This window comes from Phoca vitulina, unplaced genomic scaffold, assembly GCF_004348235.1.
Source record: "Phoca vitulina isolate PV1807 unplaced genomic scaffold, GSC_HSeal_1.0 scaffold9, whole genome shotgun sequence".
In the NCBI taxonomy this organism is placed as follows: Eukaryota; Metazoa; Chordata; class Mammalia; order Carnivora; family Phocidae; genus Phoca; species Phoca vitulina.
The window spans coordinates 21,206,497-21,222,716 of record NW_022589712.1 but is presented as its reverse complement, the minus strand read 5'-3'; the positions used below and the strand labels follow the sequence as shown (position 1 = coordinate 21,222,716).

General features: G+C 38.5%; 1 protein-coding gene across 7 annotated transcripts in view; it reads left to right on the top strand.

Moving 5' to 3' along the window:
• The window catches only part of UTRN (utrophin), a 491,233-nt gene that overhangs the window by 67,252 nt on the left and 407,761 nt on the right, over positions 1 to 16,220 (top strand). The window contains exon 1 of one of the 7 annotated variants that reach the window (XM_032407731.1): positions 8,351 to 8,484. The exons of the other annotated variants lie outside the window; for them this stretch is intronic. Within the exon in view, the coding sequence (XP_032263622.1) occupies positions 8,457 to 8,484 (28 nt within the window). The 5' untranslated portion in view covers positions 8,351 to 8,456. Of the gene's footprint in view, positions 1 to 8,350; positions 8,485 to 16,220 lie in introns of those variants that run through there. 7 annotated transcript variants of the gene reach the window in all.

The following is a 16,220-nucleotide window of genomic DNA, read 5'->3' as shown; positions in this document are numbered from 1 at the left end:
AGGAAGGAAAAAAGAATCCTCATCTGTTGCTTTCCTAATTTTGTCCTTGTTTTTGAGATTTTATTAATGCTTTGGGAAATTTTTTGGCTTGCACCTCTGCTAGTTTGGCAGCCAGGGGCATTATTTCAATTGCAGGCTTAGTCCAGAGGGCTGTTTGAGTGAAAACCACTTAGGAGTTGAGGGATGACCTGGTGGGTCTATTTCAAGATGCTAAAAGGGGCTTTGCAGAACCATTAAGAGTAGCCCCTTTAAAATTAGAGGCAGAGCGGGGCACCTGGGTAGCTCAGTCTGTTGAGCCTTGGACTTTCGATTTTGGCTCAGGTCATGATCTCAGTGTCCTGAAATCAAGCTGTGGGTCTGGCTCCACACACAGCGGGGTGTCTGCTGGAGATTCTCTCTTTCTCTCTGCTCCTCCTGCTCGCTTGAGCACTCTCTCTCTCTCTCAAATAAATAAATAAATCTTTAAAATTAGAGACACAGGTTGGTTGATTCCAGGGATTTCTGTCATTACGCTGCTACTTCCTTTCTCAAATTTAAAGAACAGAAACAAAGACCAAATTAATAGCAGTACTAAGAGGAAACAAAGAAAATTAGTAAAATAAATAAAATTGTAAATATCTGTTTTGTTAATTAAAAAAAATCAAATCATTCAAGCTGATTTCTAAAAAGTCAAATTTGGCTAGACTGTAAGAACTGAATTTTATGTGGGTGGGGTCAGAATGCGGAGGTCCTATGTGGGTATCCCATGCTAAGGCAGAAATTTCTCTCTCAGGCCCTCCCAAGGAGGGTAATTAACTGATCAGCCTATTACATGGGCACCTGTCTCCCTGACCCATTCCACACCCTCCCCGCCGCCTGCGCCATCATCCAGCTGCTTTCCTTTGGTGCCCGCTCTTCAGACTGCAAACCTCCAGGAGCACTTGTCTTAAAGTCACATAGCTGTTTTGTTTCCTTGCCAGCAAAATATTGCATGTAGTTTCTAAAAAGCCAGGGTCATCACGTGGTTTCCAATGACTTTAGCTGCAGGTGAATGTGACCCAGAGTGAACCAAAGTGAATGATGGGCAGCATAGGTTTCACGTTTTCTGTGTGAAAGTTCTTCCTTTGTTGTTTGTGATTAATAACTGAATAGGATATAAAGCCAAGTGATTTCATTGTTGAACACAGACTTGAAGGTCATGAGAAACTGCCTGTTCAAATTAAACTTTGCCAAGATATGGTCAAAAGGTCAGCATTAACACCTGGATAGTTTTTGAAACAAGGCAGAGAAAAACAAAACAACAAAACACCATTCTTTATTCAGTGTAAAAATTGATGTCAAGTAGATCAAATGATGTGTCAGATCCTTACAATAGATGACCTAGACCCTGAGTTTACACAGGGAGAAACACTTTAAAACAAAGGTGTACTGAGGACCTAGTGTGGACCAAGTTGTTCAGAATGAGTTTGTTGTGCCAAGAAATGTGGCAAAGAGTTAGTTGTAGGTATGACTACTTTGTTAATAACTCGATTTTTAAGTTTTGTATCGTATTGTTTTACTGTTTGAAATAGGGTTTTGAATCAGGTTTCTTGGTACTTGGCACTTTGAATTTTATTGTTTCCAATATTTCATTTAAGGGTCACACATAATAACTGATGAAAATACAGAGGGACTTAAATTTAAAAATAGTGAGGCTCCTGCGCATAATACATAGCATCTTCAATAACTATCTTTTATGCTTATTTTCTTTTCCATGTATTCTCTAGGCTTTTGAATTTAGAAGTTACGAAAAGATTTTCTTCTAGTCTGTCATCTTTACTTTCCCCATTTGGAGAAGGAACTGCCCCAGTTCTTAGTGACGTATTTGTATACACATGTCCATTTGTATGATGAATTGCCACAAGACCTAGCAGCTATAACTTTTAAACCTAAGGATGGGTTAATTTTGAAGATGACACACTGAGAGCCTGGCTTTCTCAGGACTGGTGTGATGTAGATGTAGAGGGATGGCTGGGCCTGCTTGGGTCCTGTTCCTTCCTATGTTATTACTTGCTTGTTTTCCAGCTGGGTCTTCAGTTTCTTCTCCTGGGACAGCTTCTAGGCCCTAAGTCAACTGGTAGGAATTTGTGTGGTAGAAATAACAGCAGATGGGCGGAGATACAAACTCCTCACTTTGTTCCCATTAGAATTTTTCCCTGCTGAAAGCAAACAAACCAAACCAAACAAAATCCTCTAAAACATTATAATTTAATCGGAATTGAATGATCCCTCTTGAAGAAGTTTTCTTACATGGCTAACTCTTAATTACTTCTGAATGATTAGGATTTTTCTTTTTTCCCAAGGATACATCAAGTTATTTCTTTGTCAGTGAATGTTTATTGTATATTTATGATGTGTAAGGAACTATGTGAGAGAGGCCAGGGGTTAAGACAGTTTCTTCCTTCAGGGAATTAAGAATCTCATGAGGTGGGGTGCCTGGCTGGCTCAGTTGGTAGAGCTAGCATGCGACTCTTAATCTCAGGGTCATGAGTTCAAGCCCCACGTTGGGCATGGAGCCTACTTTAAAAAAAAAAAAATCTCACAAGAAGGGGAGATCAACATGGGCATATATATATATAATTAATTCCCCCCCAATATTTTGTTATAATTAAGGAACAAAATATGTGAATTCAAAAGGTGGGGGTGGGGTAGATATAGGGCTGGGGAGGAAACTCTAAAGCCTTCATGAAAGAGGATGCCATTTGGTATGGAAACTGGTGGGAGCTCTGGGACCAGAGGAAAATGTTCCAGAAAGAGGGTGCAGATCGGTAGGGGATGGCTATAGGGAGGCATGCAGAATGCCATGCTAAGTAGGTTACTTCACCCTGTAACATATAGATGTACCTGACTAGAGGCAGTGGATGATGTTTGGGAGGTTTTGTGTGTGCAGAGTTTCATGATCACAAGAAGTTAATCTTTCAAAGGGGGTTAGGATGCATATAGGAGGGTGGATGGTATGGGAGGTTGTTGTAATACACTGAGGGGAGGATGCTGAGGAGCTGGACATTGAGGTTGGTAGCTTGGGAGTATCTTGGCTCTGTTGAAGAATTAAATTGAATTATGTCAAAGCTCTCTTCATGGTTTTAATATTTAAGATTCTGCTGCCAGAAGCTGAGCTCACTCTCCTCTTGGGTGTAAGTATGACTGAAAGGACTTGTGTGTGAAAGATTCTTTCCTTTCGTATTTACAGTATCAGTTTCTAGTTTAGGAGCTCAGCTGATACCTGCAGAAATTGCTTCTGATTGTGACCTGCTTCCCTCTGCTGTCCCTTTTGTGCTTTTCCTAGTTATTTTCCCTTGGAAGATAAAAGGAGGTGCTTAGGTCACATTTCATTTTTTTGGGTCAGTTTGTGTGGGATTGCCCCTCTTCAGTTGTGTTTGTAGGTGCTGATCTGTGTGTTGTGCCCAGTTAGGGCTAAAGGCTTGGATGGTTACAGTTGTGCTCTTCCTCCTCTGTGTTTCTGCTTCTGGTTTTATATTTCAGTTTGTGGTTCCCAGGCAGAGATGAATGACTGAGAAATGTTGCCGATGAGTGGGTGTGTTTGTTTCCTATTGCTGCTGTAGCAAACTAGCATGAATTTCATGGCTTCAAACAACACGAATTTATTATCTTACAGTTCTGGAGGTTAGAAGTCAGGCACAGGTTTCACTTTACTAAAATCAAGGTATTGGCAGGGCTGCATTCCTCCTGGAAAGTCTAGGGGAGAATCAATTTCCTAGTAGCCTGGGAATATCTTGGCTCTGAAGAGGCTGCCCCCATTCCTTGGCTCATGGCCCACCCGTCTTCAAAACCAGCAATGGTGGGCCAAGTCTTTCTCACATTGTGGTGGATAAATCTTAATTTTCATTAAAAAAAAAAAAAATAGAACATCTGCACAAAGAATTTTGCACGGTGGTTAATTCCCCAGTCATTCCTGCTTGTTCAAAATAAATTTCATCACATTTGGGGGGCGGGCAGCTGATTTATAATTAATTTTAAAAAGTAGTTAGAAGCTTTTTTTTTCCATGTATATGTGTGTACGTATTATATCATGATATGTATGTTTGTCCAATGATGGGGAAAAGGGAAGGAATGAGCCAAGTGCAGGCATTGGATTGTAATTCTGGAAAGGGTCATAAAGAGGAGAAGTAACTTCACTGTGACAAAAACATGTAAACCACTCATGATTTGCCACTTTTCACACTTTATTCTGAAGCCCTATACTTCAATTAATGTGATTTAATGGTTTTCTCTCAGTGTTATTTGGCAGGATGTTAAGGAAAGACATCCAACATGGTGTTGGAGTCTATTTGGGAACAAAACAAATGAGTAGCCAAACTAAAAGTGAAATTTAAAGAGTTTTATTTTATGAAAACTGAAGGAGGTCAGAGGCTAGTTAACAGGGAGTTTCTTTGTACATTTATGGATTCAGTGATAGTTCGGCCTTTGGAATTTCTTTTAGGTAAGCCAAATATTATTAAGGCAGATTCTAGATTTAACGTCATTGCATTCTACTGCTGACGTAAGAACTCGGGTAGCGTAATTATCACAAGAATATAAAAATTGATGTATTATAATCGTACAATTCATGTTCATTTACTTGGAACTAGGGAGTATACCTATGGGAGATGTCACTTCCATGAAATCTCTTCCTGCATTTTTAGGAAGGAGTCATACGTGAGTCAAGGATTTCTTAAGAAAACACTTCTAAGACAGTAATAAATAAGTCACTTAGACCCACCACTTCTTCCTTGTTAATTTTATAGATAGGATTTTTTCTGCTCCTCCCCAGTCATCATTATATAGACAATGCAATTGCCATTGAATAATATTTAGGATTTTTAGAATGATAATATTTAGAAAATTTTTAGAAAATACGCATTTCTGAAATACTCAGATTACCATTAGAATTAAAGTAGGGTTTTGTTGTGGACAAATATGTCAGTTTAATAACCTATGAGCCTAAATCTTTCATTTTTCGTCTGATAAATTTGATTAGCTTTTGTTTTTCACGGAGACAATTGAGTTGGGTGAGGGCCAAGAGAAAAAGTCTAGGAATGTTAAGCCCCTATATAAGGGGAAGTTTGCATTTCTTTTATTGCTGATAATCCTTACTGATCTAAGGATTGAGGTCCTATATGTTTGTCACTGCTCTTCCTTTTCATGTCCCCTAAACAGCCATCGTACAAGCCGTTGGGACATGCACAGTTAAGATGGCCTAATGCTGGACATTTGTTCCTTCAGTTTCTTCAATCTGCTGCATGTAGAATGACATTAATTAAAGGAACAATGAGTCTAGCATGTCGTAGATGCCTAATAAACAATTTTTTAAAGAAATGAATCAAATAACTTGCTTGTATATGTGGTTAAAGTTAGTTTTTATAGGGTAGATTATTTCTCTTTCTTTTTGCTTTAGGAAAGGTGTTTGTATTGTGTCTAAAAGGAAAGAGAAACATATCCTTAACATTTAGAACTATAAATCTTAAGTTTAAGAATAAGATTAGCCCAGTGTTATGCTAAGAACTACAGAAGAGGACCAAAGAGAGATCTAGTGCCTATTCTTTCATGATTTGAAAAGGTGTCTCTATACTGTGTTTGGCTTAAGGGGTTTTGTTTTGTTATGTGATCCTTTAATTTCTGTCTTGACCTTTCATATAATGAGACCATATAATCTTTTAAGATAATGTTCTTAAAGTTTTTTTGGGTCAGAGAGTAACTTAAAAATTGATAGAAACTATGGAATTTCTGCCCCCCACTCAAAAATCACATATGCAAACACATAATTCTTCTTAGAACTTAAAGAAGTTTGTAAAGTCACTAAAACTTATCCAGATACGTAGCAAAATATAAACTTTTGTTCATTTATTCAGTTTATTCTTATTTGTCCATTCATTTCCATAGCTTTATAGGTTTATAGGATTATCTTTGTTTTTTTTTAAACAAAATATTATGTACTTATGTTTAAAAAGCCAGACATTTCATTGCATAAAAATTACGCCCTGGTCCCAGGGGGGATAATCCCCATCATTAGATGATTAAAAAATTTTTTTTTGTTTGTGTGCATATTTAGTGTATGTATTATAATATGTTTCATATTGCCTATTTTTAATAAATACAAGATCATATTATTTATATTGTTTTACAGGGTTTGGTGTTTTTTTTTTTTTTTTTGCGCTAGGTATGCATATTCAATCTTTTTCCATGCCAGTATTGGTAGATTTAGCATATTCTTTTAAATTACTATTTCACCCTTTAATTAGCATGGACATAAGTCTACAGACATACTAAAATTATTTATAAAATAATTTTTATAGTTAACATGGTTGGTGGCAGAAATAAGAGGAAAATAAGGAGGACTGGTTGGAATGACATGTCAGTTGCTAAAACTCCCCTTTGTTCATCTTTTCACAGAGTAGTTGTGTACCGTAAGGCTGGGGGAGGCATATATTTTGAACAGGAGGTTGTTGGCCAAGAAATAGGCCTCCACCTAACAGAACACCCACTGTGATGATTTACAATGTTTGAATCTCAGCAAAAATACCACTTGTATTCTGAATTCTTTTGTTTCAACTACATAACTCAATAGAAAGAAAGTTTCCTACAATTGAAAAGAATAGACACTGTTTAGAGGCCAAATTTTGCCTTTTAAGGCTGAATGTGCTTTATTTTAAGCTGCTCTTTCTTCTCAAGAAGACTGATATAAACAAGAGAACAGCCCTCTGGTATTTCTGTGCAAAGCATCAGTAATACTGTTTCTTTCTTTCCTTTTTTTTGGGGGGGGGGAGAGAGCAAGCAAGAGTGTGCATGAGTGAGTGCAGGAGGGGATGGGGGAGGGGGAAGGAGAAAGAGAATCCTAAGCAGCTCCATGCCCAGCATGGAAACCAACACAGGGCTCGATCTCAGGACCCCGAGATCATGACCTGAGCTGAAATCAAGAGTCAGATGCTTAACTGACTGAGCCACCCAGGCGCCCCAATACTGTTTTTTTTAAAATTAACTATTTTACTCCTGTTTATCCACTTAGTGCTCATTATGTAGCCCGGGAGGGGTTCTGTATTTCTGAATATGAATATGAGGAGCTCTGTATTTCTGACAGTATATCCTATGGCTGAGTGGAGGCAACTTGTCTGGGTTGGAATCTCTGCTTCAACTCTTACTAGTTATGAAACCTCACACAAGTTTATGAACTTTGTCTCATCATCTGTGAAATGGAGGATACTCACAGCACTATCTCGTGGTTGTTGGGAGGATAAGGCAAGTGAAAAAACAACCCAGGTATGGGGGAAAAATTTGCAAATCATATACAGTAGTTCTCCCTTATCCACGGTTTCTCTTTCTGAGGTTTTAGTCACCTGCGGTCAAGCATGGTCCAGAAGCAGTTGATCCTCCTGCCGATTCATGGTCAGAAGGTCAATAATAGCCTAATGGTGTGTTCACAGTGCCTACGGCATTCCCCTCACATGATCTCATCCCATAGACATTTTATCATCTCTTATCATTACAAGAAGAAGGGTGAGTGTAGTACAAGAAGATATTTTGAGAGAGAAAGACCACATTCACATAACTTTTGTTATAGTATATATTTCGAATTGTTCTATTTTATTATTGGTTATTGATGTAAATCCCTTACTGTGCCTAATTTATAAATTAAACTTTATCATGGATTTGTATGTATAGGAAAGAACATAGTATATACAGAGTTCAGTACTATCTATGGTTTCAGGCATCCATTAGGGGTCTTGGGATGTATCCCCCACAGATAAAGGGAGAGTACTGTATCTGAGAACGTTCTAATGTCCAGAATATTTAAAGAATTCTTACAACTCAACCATAAAATGACAAGTAGCCTAATTGAAAAAAAGGGCAAAGATTTGAATAGACATTTCTCCAAAGATACACAAATGGCCAGTAGACCTGTAAAAAGATGTTCAAGATCATTAGTCTTTAGGGAAAGGCAAATCAAAATCACAGTGAGATTTTACTTCACACCCACTGGGATGGATATAATAAAAAATACGGAAAAGAACAAGTGTTGATGAGGATGTGGAGAAATTGGAACTCTCATATGCTGCTGGTGTAAATGTACAATTAGGTGTAGTAGCTTTGGAAGACAGTTTAGCAGTTCCTCAAAAAATTAAGCATTGACTTGTCATCTAACCCGGAACTCCCCTCTAGGTTATATCCCTGAGAGAATTGAAAACTATGTCCATATTAGAGCTTGTATGTGGATGTTCATAGCATCCTTATTCATAACAGGCAAAAAGTAGAAACAACCAAAATGCCCTCAGCTGATGAATAGATCAACAAAATGTGGTCTCTCCACACAATGGAACATTATTCAGCTATAAATAAAATGCAGCATTGATACAAGTTACAACATGCGTGGACTTTGAAAACAATGCTAAGTGAAAGAAGCTTGGCACGGAAGGCCACATACCATATGATTCTATTTATATGAAATGTCTGGAAGAGGAAGATCCAAGGAAGGTCGAGTTGTGGTTGCCTCGGATTGGGGGTGGGGTGGGGATGGGGAATGACTGCTCATGGGTACAGGGTTTTTGGGATAATGAAAATGTTCTGGAATTAGATAGTGCTGAGATTGTGCAACTTTGTGAATATTACTAAAAACCACCGAATTGTACTCTTTAAGTGGGTGGATGTTACGGTGTGTGAATTATACCTCAATTGACAAAAAATAAGATGGTGCATGGGAAGGGGTACCATTCCTTCATAGTGGGGACTGTGCATATGATAGCTACTTCTGCTATCATTGTATCATCATCATTATTATAAAAAGATAATTGCTTGTACTGTGGTTATATTATTTCTAGTTCTTTTCTTCAAATTACACAAATACTAGCAATTTAGTGCTTGCAAAACGTTTGTAAAGATCTGCATTTGTGAACAGGTTTTGTGACAGAGAGCCTTTGAGTTACTGTGGGTATATGTGTTTTTCCCATTTGCTTACACTGCATCTTCTTAGTGTGAAACATGGTACTTCTTGACAGGTCATATAGCATTTATAGATTTTTTTTTCTTTTTATTCTCTTTCATTTGATTTATCTGATTGGATACATTCAACTCCTGTGAGGGAGAGAAAGCAAAAAACAAGGGATAGGATAATCTAGAGGAATTCCTCAGTCTTGGTGAAATTTTCCTTTCAGTGTTTTCTCATATAGTTAAACAAGGGTTTTTTCTTCTTCTGGGAAATAGCTACATAGCGTGAGATTTACAGTAGTACAATGTTAACATAATCACACTTGGACGATTTTTGAAAATCTTTTATATAAAATACATGTAAAAATTGACTCTTTCTTTAGTCTGAAAGAACATTTGGGCTGTGTTTGCTGAATATGTCGACCATATCCTAAACACTGTGATCCTTTAAGAACTATTAATAGATGAGATTTGGGTGCATGTAAATGGTTTTAAGGATTAAATGGTATTTATACAAGTATATAAACTTTAATAAATTATAGCATGTTAGAATATTTGATTATGGCTAGGGAAATGCACATTATCTGCCTATTACAGGATCTAAAATTGACCCGAGCTTTAACTTTCATTTCTGGATTTACTGCTTCAAGCTTAAAGGGTATTCTGATTTCATTAATATCAATACCAGGACAAGAAGGTCTTTTCAGTTTCATTGTAACTGAGTATCATGGTGGCCACCCCACCATTCACCCCCCAGCCCTGCTCTTTGTATGGATGTTAGACTTGTCTTTGGTTATTATATATCTCTACCCCCGTCAGCCTTTGCCTGGCTACCAGTTTGCAACTTTGACCTTTGATAAAGCTCTTACACTGATTCTTTCCTAATGGGGACCCACCTGATTGTCCTGCCAGTTGGATGCTTTGGTCTTGCTTGCTGTTTGGAGTATGTCCCTCGATGGCTTTACATGTTGGTATCCTTGTTTTCTAGCTCTTGTCTGAGTGCTGCCCAGGGGCACTCTCTTCTGTTCTAGTGCATAGGCTGGTCTCCAACAATTGCCACATTCTGTGTGGCAGTTTTAAGGCATGCTTCCCCCGCCCCAAAGAGTAGCAATCTTTTAATGAGTTGTGTGCTTATCATGAGTATTAATACTAAAATCTTATATGTGAATAAATTATATATAGTTATTGTTTTGATATCCAGTGTCATTCTGATTTGGATTTTTCTGGAATAATTATTATGTCTTAAACATTTATATCATTTATTTTCTTCTTGTTATTGAGAAGAAAATAGTTTAATCAGTCTGGTGATTTATACATTAAAGAATTATATATGCAATTGCCATAGGTGTCTGTGGTTAAATTCTTTTATTAAAATTTAGTGAAGTGAAAAATGTACCACCGTAAAAATGGTCTAGCTCTATTACTTGATTTACGAAGTGAATAAGCATAGTTAATATTAATGATATTGTACTGTGAGCTACAGAAAGAAGAATATGTGTCTCTTATTTGTCACAGCAATAGTTTTACAGACTCATTGGCTATTACATCTTTTACTCTACCAAGTGATGTTTATTTGTCTCTGTGCAAGTGTATAATATACCTGTGTTTATATGTATAATTGAGTTTATCATATTCTATCACTATGTATTCACATGAATCTATCAAATTAAAATATGTGCCGTTTATCAAAGTTCGGCACAATTAGGTGTTTATACGTAAACCTGTAAGATGCTGGAATTTAGTTTTGGTGTGTGTGAATGTGAGTGGGAAGACTGATACGTGGTTTCTGTTTCTTTCCTCCCTCAGTGCCATGCACAGTTTCTTTTTTGGTTAGTTGTTGCCAGCGCTGCTATGGGGCTGCTCCGTGTGTGTGGCTTCGCCTCATAACCCACACTGTCTGCTCCCAGACCCGCTCCGTGTCTGGTTGCAAGTCAGTGTAGTGTTTCCTGGAATTGTGACTGGGCGTTGCTGCTCTACCCTATGCTTTAGCTTGCCCTTATTAGTGTTTCTTGGTTCTCGCATCAGCGGGTCTCTGATTTCTTTATCCACAAATAGTCTTGTGCAGAGTCATGATCCTCCTGCCTTTGCAAATCAACCAAGCTCTGGCAAGGGAAATGATTATTCATCAAAACTCTAAACACCAGGATAAAATGTTCCTATTTAGATGAATCAGGGGTCAATTTAGTTTGCTAATGAGCTTCAGAATTGCTCTGCCTGTAGGGACTATTTTTATACTAGTTTTTCTTCTTTTTAATGTTCCTAGAAGTCAAATTTTCATTCTTTGTCAATAATAAAAGGATCTTCAAGCACATGAAATGAGGAAGCAAGAAAGAAAATCTGTGAGTCATCTTGATGATCATGGTTTTAAAATTTTGTAGAAGGATGAAAAGGCCATAGATATAACATAATTTTTTTTTAATTGAAGTGGAAAAGTTAGAGGTCTAGATTGAATTACGGTCAATACATAGTTTGTGTAGGCCCAATGATCAAATTAAATAAACTCATCCAATGATTTTTTTTTTTAATTGACAACCTGTTTTGGGAGTTGCATATAGTATGACAAGCAAAGGAGACATTTCTTGTTCTCATGGACTTATACAGATCAATATTGTAATCAAATTGAAATAAGTATTAGGGAGCAAAAGAAAAGAAAACAGGATGCTTTGAGAGACTGTGAAAGTCTAGAAGTCTCTTCTGAAGAAAAGATGTTTAAAATTAGACCTGAGATAGCCATAGGAATTAAGCAGGTTGAAAATGGGTGAAGAGTACTGTAGGCAGGCATAGCAGCATGAGCAAATGTCTTGAGGCAGGAAGGGCTGGGTACACACACAAAGGACTGTGTGGCTGGAGCTCTTGAGAGGAAGGGAAAGTGTTGCAAGATAGGACTTGGCTTGGGTAGGGAAGGGTTAGATGAGTCAGAGCTTTGTAAACCATGTTAATTTAATTGTTCCAAAGTTCATTGTCAAGCTGACTACCATTTAGAAAGTGTGTTAGAAAGGAACAGGAGCAGAAATGTTAGGTTTTTGGCTTTAGGTTAATGGATTCCAAGCAAGAGATGACAGTAGCTCAGGTGGGGGGATGGCTGGGAGATGAAGAGTTGTGGCTGGATTCAAGGCATATTGAGGAATTGGAACCAACAGAGTTAGTGATAGATTGTGGTATCAGGTAGATTGTGGAATGCCAAGGATTGGTTTTAGGGTTCTGGCATGAACAAGTGGGTGGATGAAGGTGCTGGGTACTGAACTAAGAAAGATTGGAGACAGAATTGATTTGAGAAAAAGCCAGCAATTCAGTTTTAGATGTGTTAGGTTTGAAATGAGTCCATGATATATCTCAGTGGAGAAGTCAGATAGATGCTTGGATACATGCTGTTTTTATCTCTTGCTGCATAGCAAATTACTCTGAAACTTAGCAGCAAATTTACATTCATAATCTACTGCTGTATAACAAATTACCCCAGTGTTTAGCAACTTAAATAGCAAATATTTATTATCTCATACAATTTCCTGGGTCAGACATTTGGGAGTGGCTTTGCTAGGTGATTCTGGCCCAGGGTCTCTCATGAGGTTGTGATCAAGGTGTTGGCCAGAGCTGCAATCATCTGAAGGCTTGACTGAGGCTGGAGGATCTGATTCCAAGATGGGTTATGCACATGGCTTTTGGCAGAAGGTCTCAGTTCCTTGCTCGTGTTGGTGGGAGGCCATAGTTCCTCACCATGTGGACCTCTCCATAGGGCTGCTTGAGTATCTTCAGGACATGGCAGCTGGCTTCTCCTAGAGCGAGTGATATGAGAGAGTGCAAGGAAGAAACAGCAAAGCCTGTGACATAGTCTCAGAAGCCCTACATCATTACCTCTGCCATATTCTACTTGTGAGAAGTGAGTTACCAAATCTAGCTCACATTAAAGGGGACGGGAATTACACTCTACCTCTTGAATGGAGGACTAACAAGTAATTTGTAAACATATTTTGAAACCAGTACACATAATTTTGTCATTTAGTAGAGAGGTTTGGGTTGGCGATACAACACTGGGGCTTCTGCACATAGGTGGTATTTGGAACTATGAGAGTGGATTAGAAACTACTCGCTAAGAGTGAATAAATTGAGATGTGGCCCAGGACTGATCTCGTAGGAAATCTGACCTTTAGAGGACCTGCTATGGAGAAGTAGAGGAGAAAAAGGAAATTAAATCTGGAAAGACAATATGAGATTTTTGAGAGGCGGGGAATGGTCTACTGTGTGGAAGGCTACTGAGATGTCTGTTTGACTTCATTTTTAAGAATTTGTTCTTTGAATGAATGAGTGAATGAGTAAATAAATGAGTCATGCATATGTATAAAGTTTTAACTCTAAATATGTTTGTTATAGAAATGCTTATCAACTTAAAAACAGGAAACATCATCAGGAATGTACAGTAACAGGGTGGTAGTGGGAAATAAATATCAAATGTCCAGTCAATAAAATACCTATGGAGCTTTGAAAGAGACAATGTAAAAGAGTGTGTCATAAGAAAAAGACAAAAATGTCTAGGAGGACAGACACAAACATGTTAATAGTGATTGCCTCTCGGTGGAGGGAAAGGGGTGATTTAAATTTTCTTCCTTTTGCTTATCTGAATCTTCCTTAATAAATGTGGATTGCTCTTGTAACAAAATGTTTTCAAATATCCTCCCAAGGCAAAGCAAAATAATTAAAATAATACTTATACTACTGGCACTTAAAACTTGATTGAGGAAAATTGTGGCACCAAACTCTGGCAGCCAAGGCAAGGTGATAAAATGTGTGGATGAAGTAGCTCCATTATTTAGGACAAAGAAGGACTCTAATTGATTTGGACAGCCTGCCTCATTCCTGGTTCCCAAAGTGAGAGGATGTGATATACATTGCCCTCTAAAGCAATTTCACATAAACTACAGAGATGTTCTTAAATTGTTGTGAAAGCAGAGAGCATACTTTTATTTTTTTTTTAATTTTTAAAATTTCTTTTTAAATATATTTTTTTTAAGTAAGCTCTACACCCAGTGTGGGGCTCGAACTCACAACCCCGAGATCAAGAACTGTGTGCTCTACCGACTGAGTCAGCCAGGTGACCCCAGCACAGAGCATGCTTTTAAATGTAGGTTCCCTGAAGGCAGTTCTTTAGGCAGAGGACAGATTCCTGTATGGGGCTTAGGGATACAACCTTTCTAATGATTTGATATAACAAAGTGGTGAAGTTTTAGTCTCTTGAGAATACAGTAGTTAACATTCGCTTAGACCAGACTTTCCCCCCATCTCTGCGTGATGGGCACCCTCCTGGCTCAGTAAGCCTGGTTGGGGTCAAGGAATCTGTGTTCTGGGGCGCCTGGGTGGCTCAGTCCGTTAAAGAGTCTGCCTCCAGCTCAGGTCCTGATCTCAGGGTCCTGGGATCGAGTTCCACATTGGGTTCCCTGTGCAACGGGGAGCCTGCTTCTCCCTCTGCCTGCCACTCCCCTTGCTTGTTCTCTCTCTCTGTCAAATAAATAAAATCTTAAAAGAAAAACAAAACATTTATAAAAAAATAAAAAAGGAATCTGTGTTCTGGGGAAATTCTCTAGGGGAGTCTGATGTTTAGCTATGTCTGGGAATGTCTGCAGTTTGTTCAGATGAGGATGACAGTCACTTTTTATTGAGCATTGCCCTGAGCCCCTTGCTACATACTTGGATCATATTATCATTTTTTCTTCCTGCAGTCATTTGAGTGTTGCATTTTTCTCCCCCTTTTACACAGGAGGAAAATCAGAGAGACTGAACGAGGTGTTTAAGGCATAAAGATATCAAAAAGCAGTTCAGTGGAGTGGTTGGGAGTGTGAGCTCTACCTTGTGAGGTTGTTGGGATTTGTGTTGCACATGGAATGTCTGGTCTGTGTCTGGCTTACAGCAAGCATTTAATAAATGTTAGTTTTATTATGAAAACATATTTGTGGGGTGAGGCTCTGACAACATCCTCAATATACTATCTCCCTATTCTAATCACCTTTTAGTGTTACCTGGTATATGGGGGCTGTTACGTTTCAGTCTGGCCAATGTCCCTTTTACAGACGTAGACTATAGGACTCCGTCTTCTAGACCAGAAATATTCCTGAATTTCTTTCCTCAGACTTATCCCAGCGGTGCCAGATTGAATTAGAATCGAGTGGAACTGTAAGGAAGAGAAACCCTACTACTCTGGGTTATAAGAAATAACTCCCTTTTCTTCAGAAACCTTCTGTCTGTAGATAGGCAATCCAAGGCTGGTTGGCTGCTCAGGGAAATGGGCTGCTCCTGTCTTCTTGGAGAAAGGTGGAAGGCCAAGGGTAAAATGTTTATGGCAGCTGCATGTGTTAAATTTTCTCGGGGAGTTCATAGCTCACCTGGAAGTTCCATCCAACACTCTTTTGCTCACCATTGGCCAAAAATGGGCTGTATGGTTGTCCCTAGTTGCAAGGGGAGGTGATTATTGTAACTGGCCACCTTGCCTCAAGGGAAAAAAAAATGAGATTCGACTTGTAAGCAAGAAGAGGGGAAGAGGGGAGAGGTGATTGAGAAGGTAACCATCAGTATCTACCGCAGGAGTTTGAACAGGCGTTTCCCTCTTGAGTTAGAGGTCTAGAGGCATGGTCATTGTGAAAACGGTTTTGATTCTAGAATTTAGAATATCTCCATTTATATCTTAAAAGAATCATCTGTTGAACTCTGAGTTTTAAAAGATGAAATTGGAACCAAGTGAAATTTCCCCATTCGTCGTCTTGGAGAATGTAAGAGGTGAGGCATACTAAATATCTCTTCTGTGAAAGTCAGGTTGCAATGGGAGTGAAAAATGTTTATTGCACATGCTTTTTTCCCCCATTTTTTTGTGATGAAATACATAGAACAAAATTAACATTGTAACCATTTTTAAGTGAACAGTTCAGTGGTATTCCCTACATCTACCACCATCCATCTCCATAACTCTTTTCATCTTGCAGAATGGAAACTCTGTACCCATTAAACAATAACTCCCAATTCCCCTCTCCTGCCAGCCACCATTTTACTTTCTCTCTCTATAAATTTAGCTACTGTGGGTAAATGGAATCATACAGTATTTCACTTTTTGTGACCAGCTTATTTCACTTAGTAAAATGTTCTTTTTTTTTTTTAAAGATTTTATTTATTCGACAGAGAGAGACAAAGCGAGAGAGGGAACACAAGCAGGGGGAGTGGGAGAGGGAGAACCAGGCTCCCCGTGGAGCAGGGAGCCAGATGCAGGGCTCGATCCCAGGACCCTGGGATCACTCAGTAAAATGTTC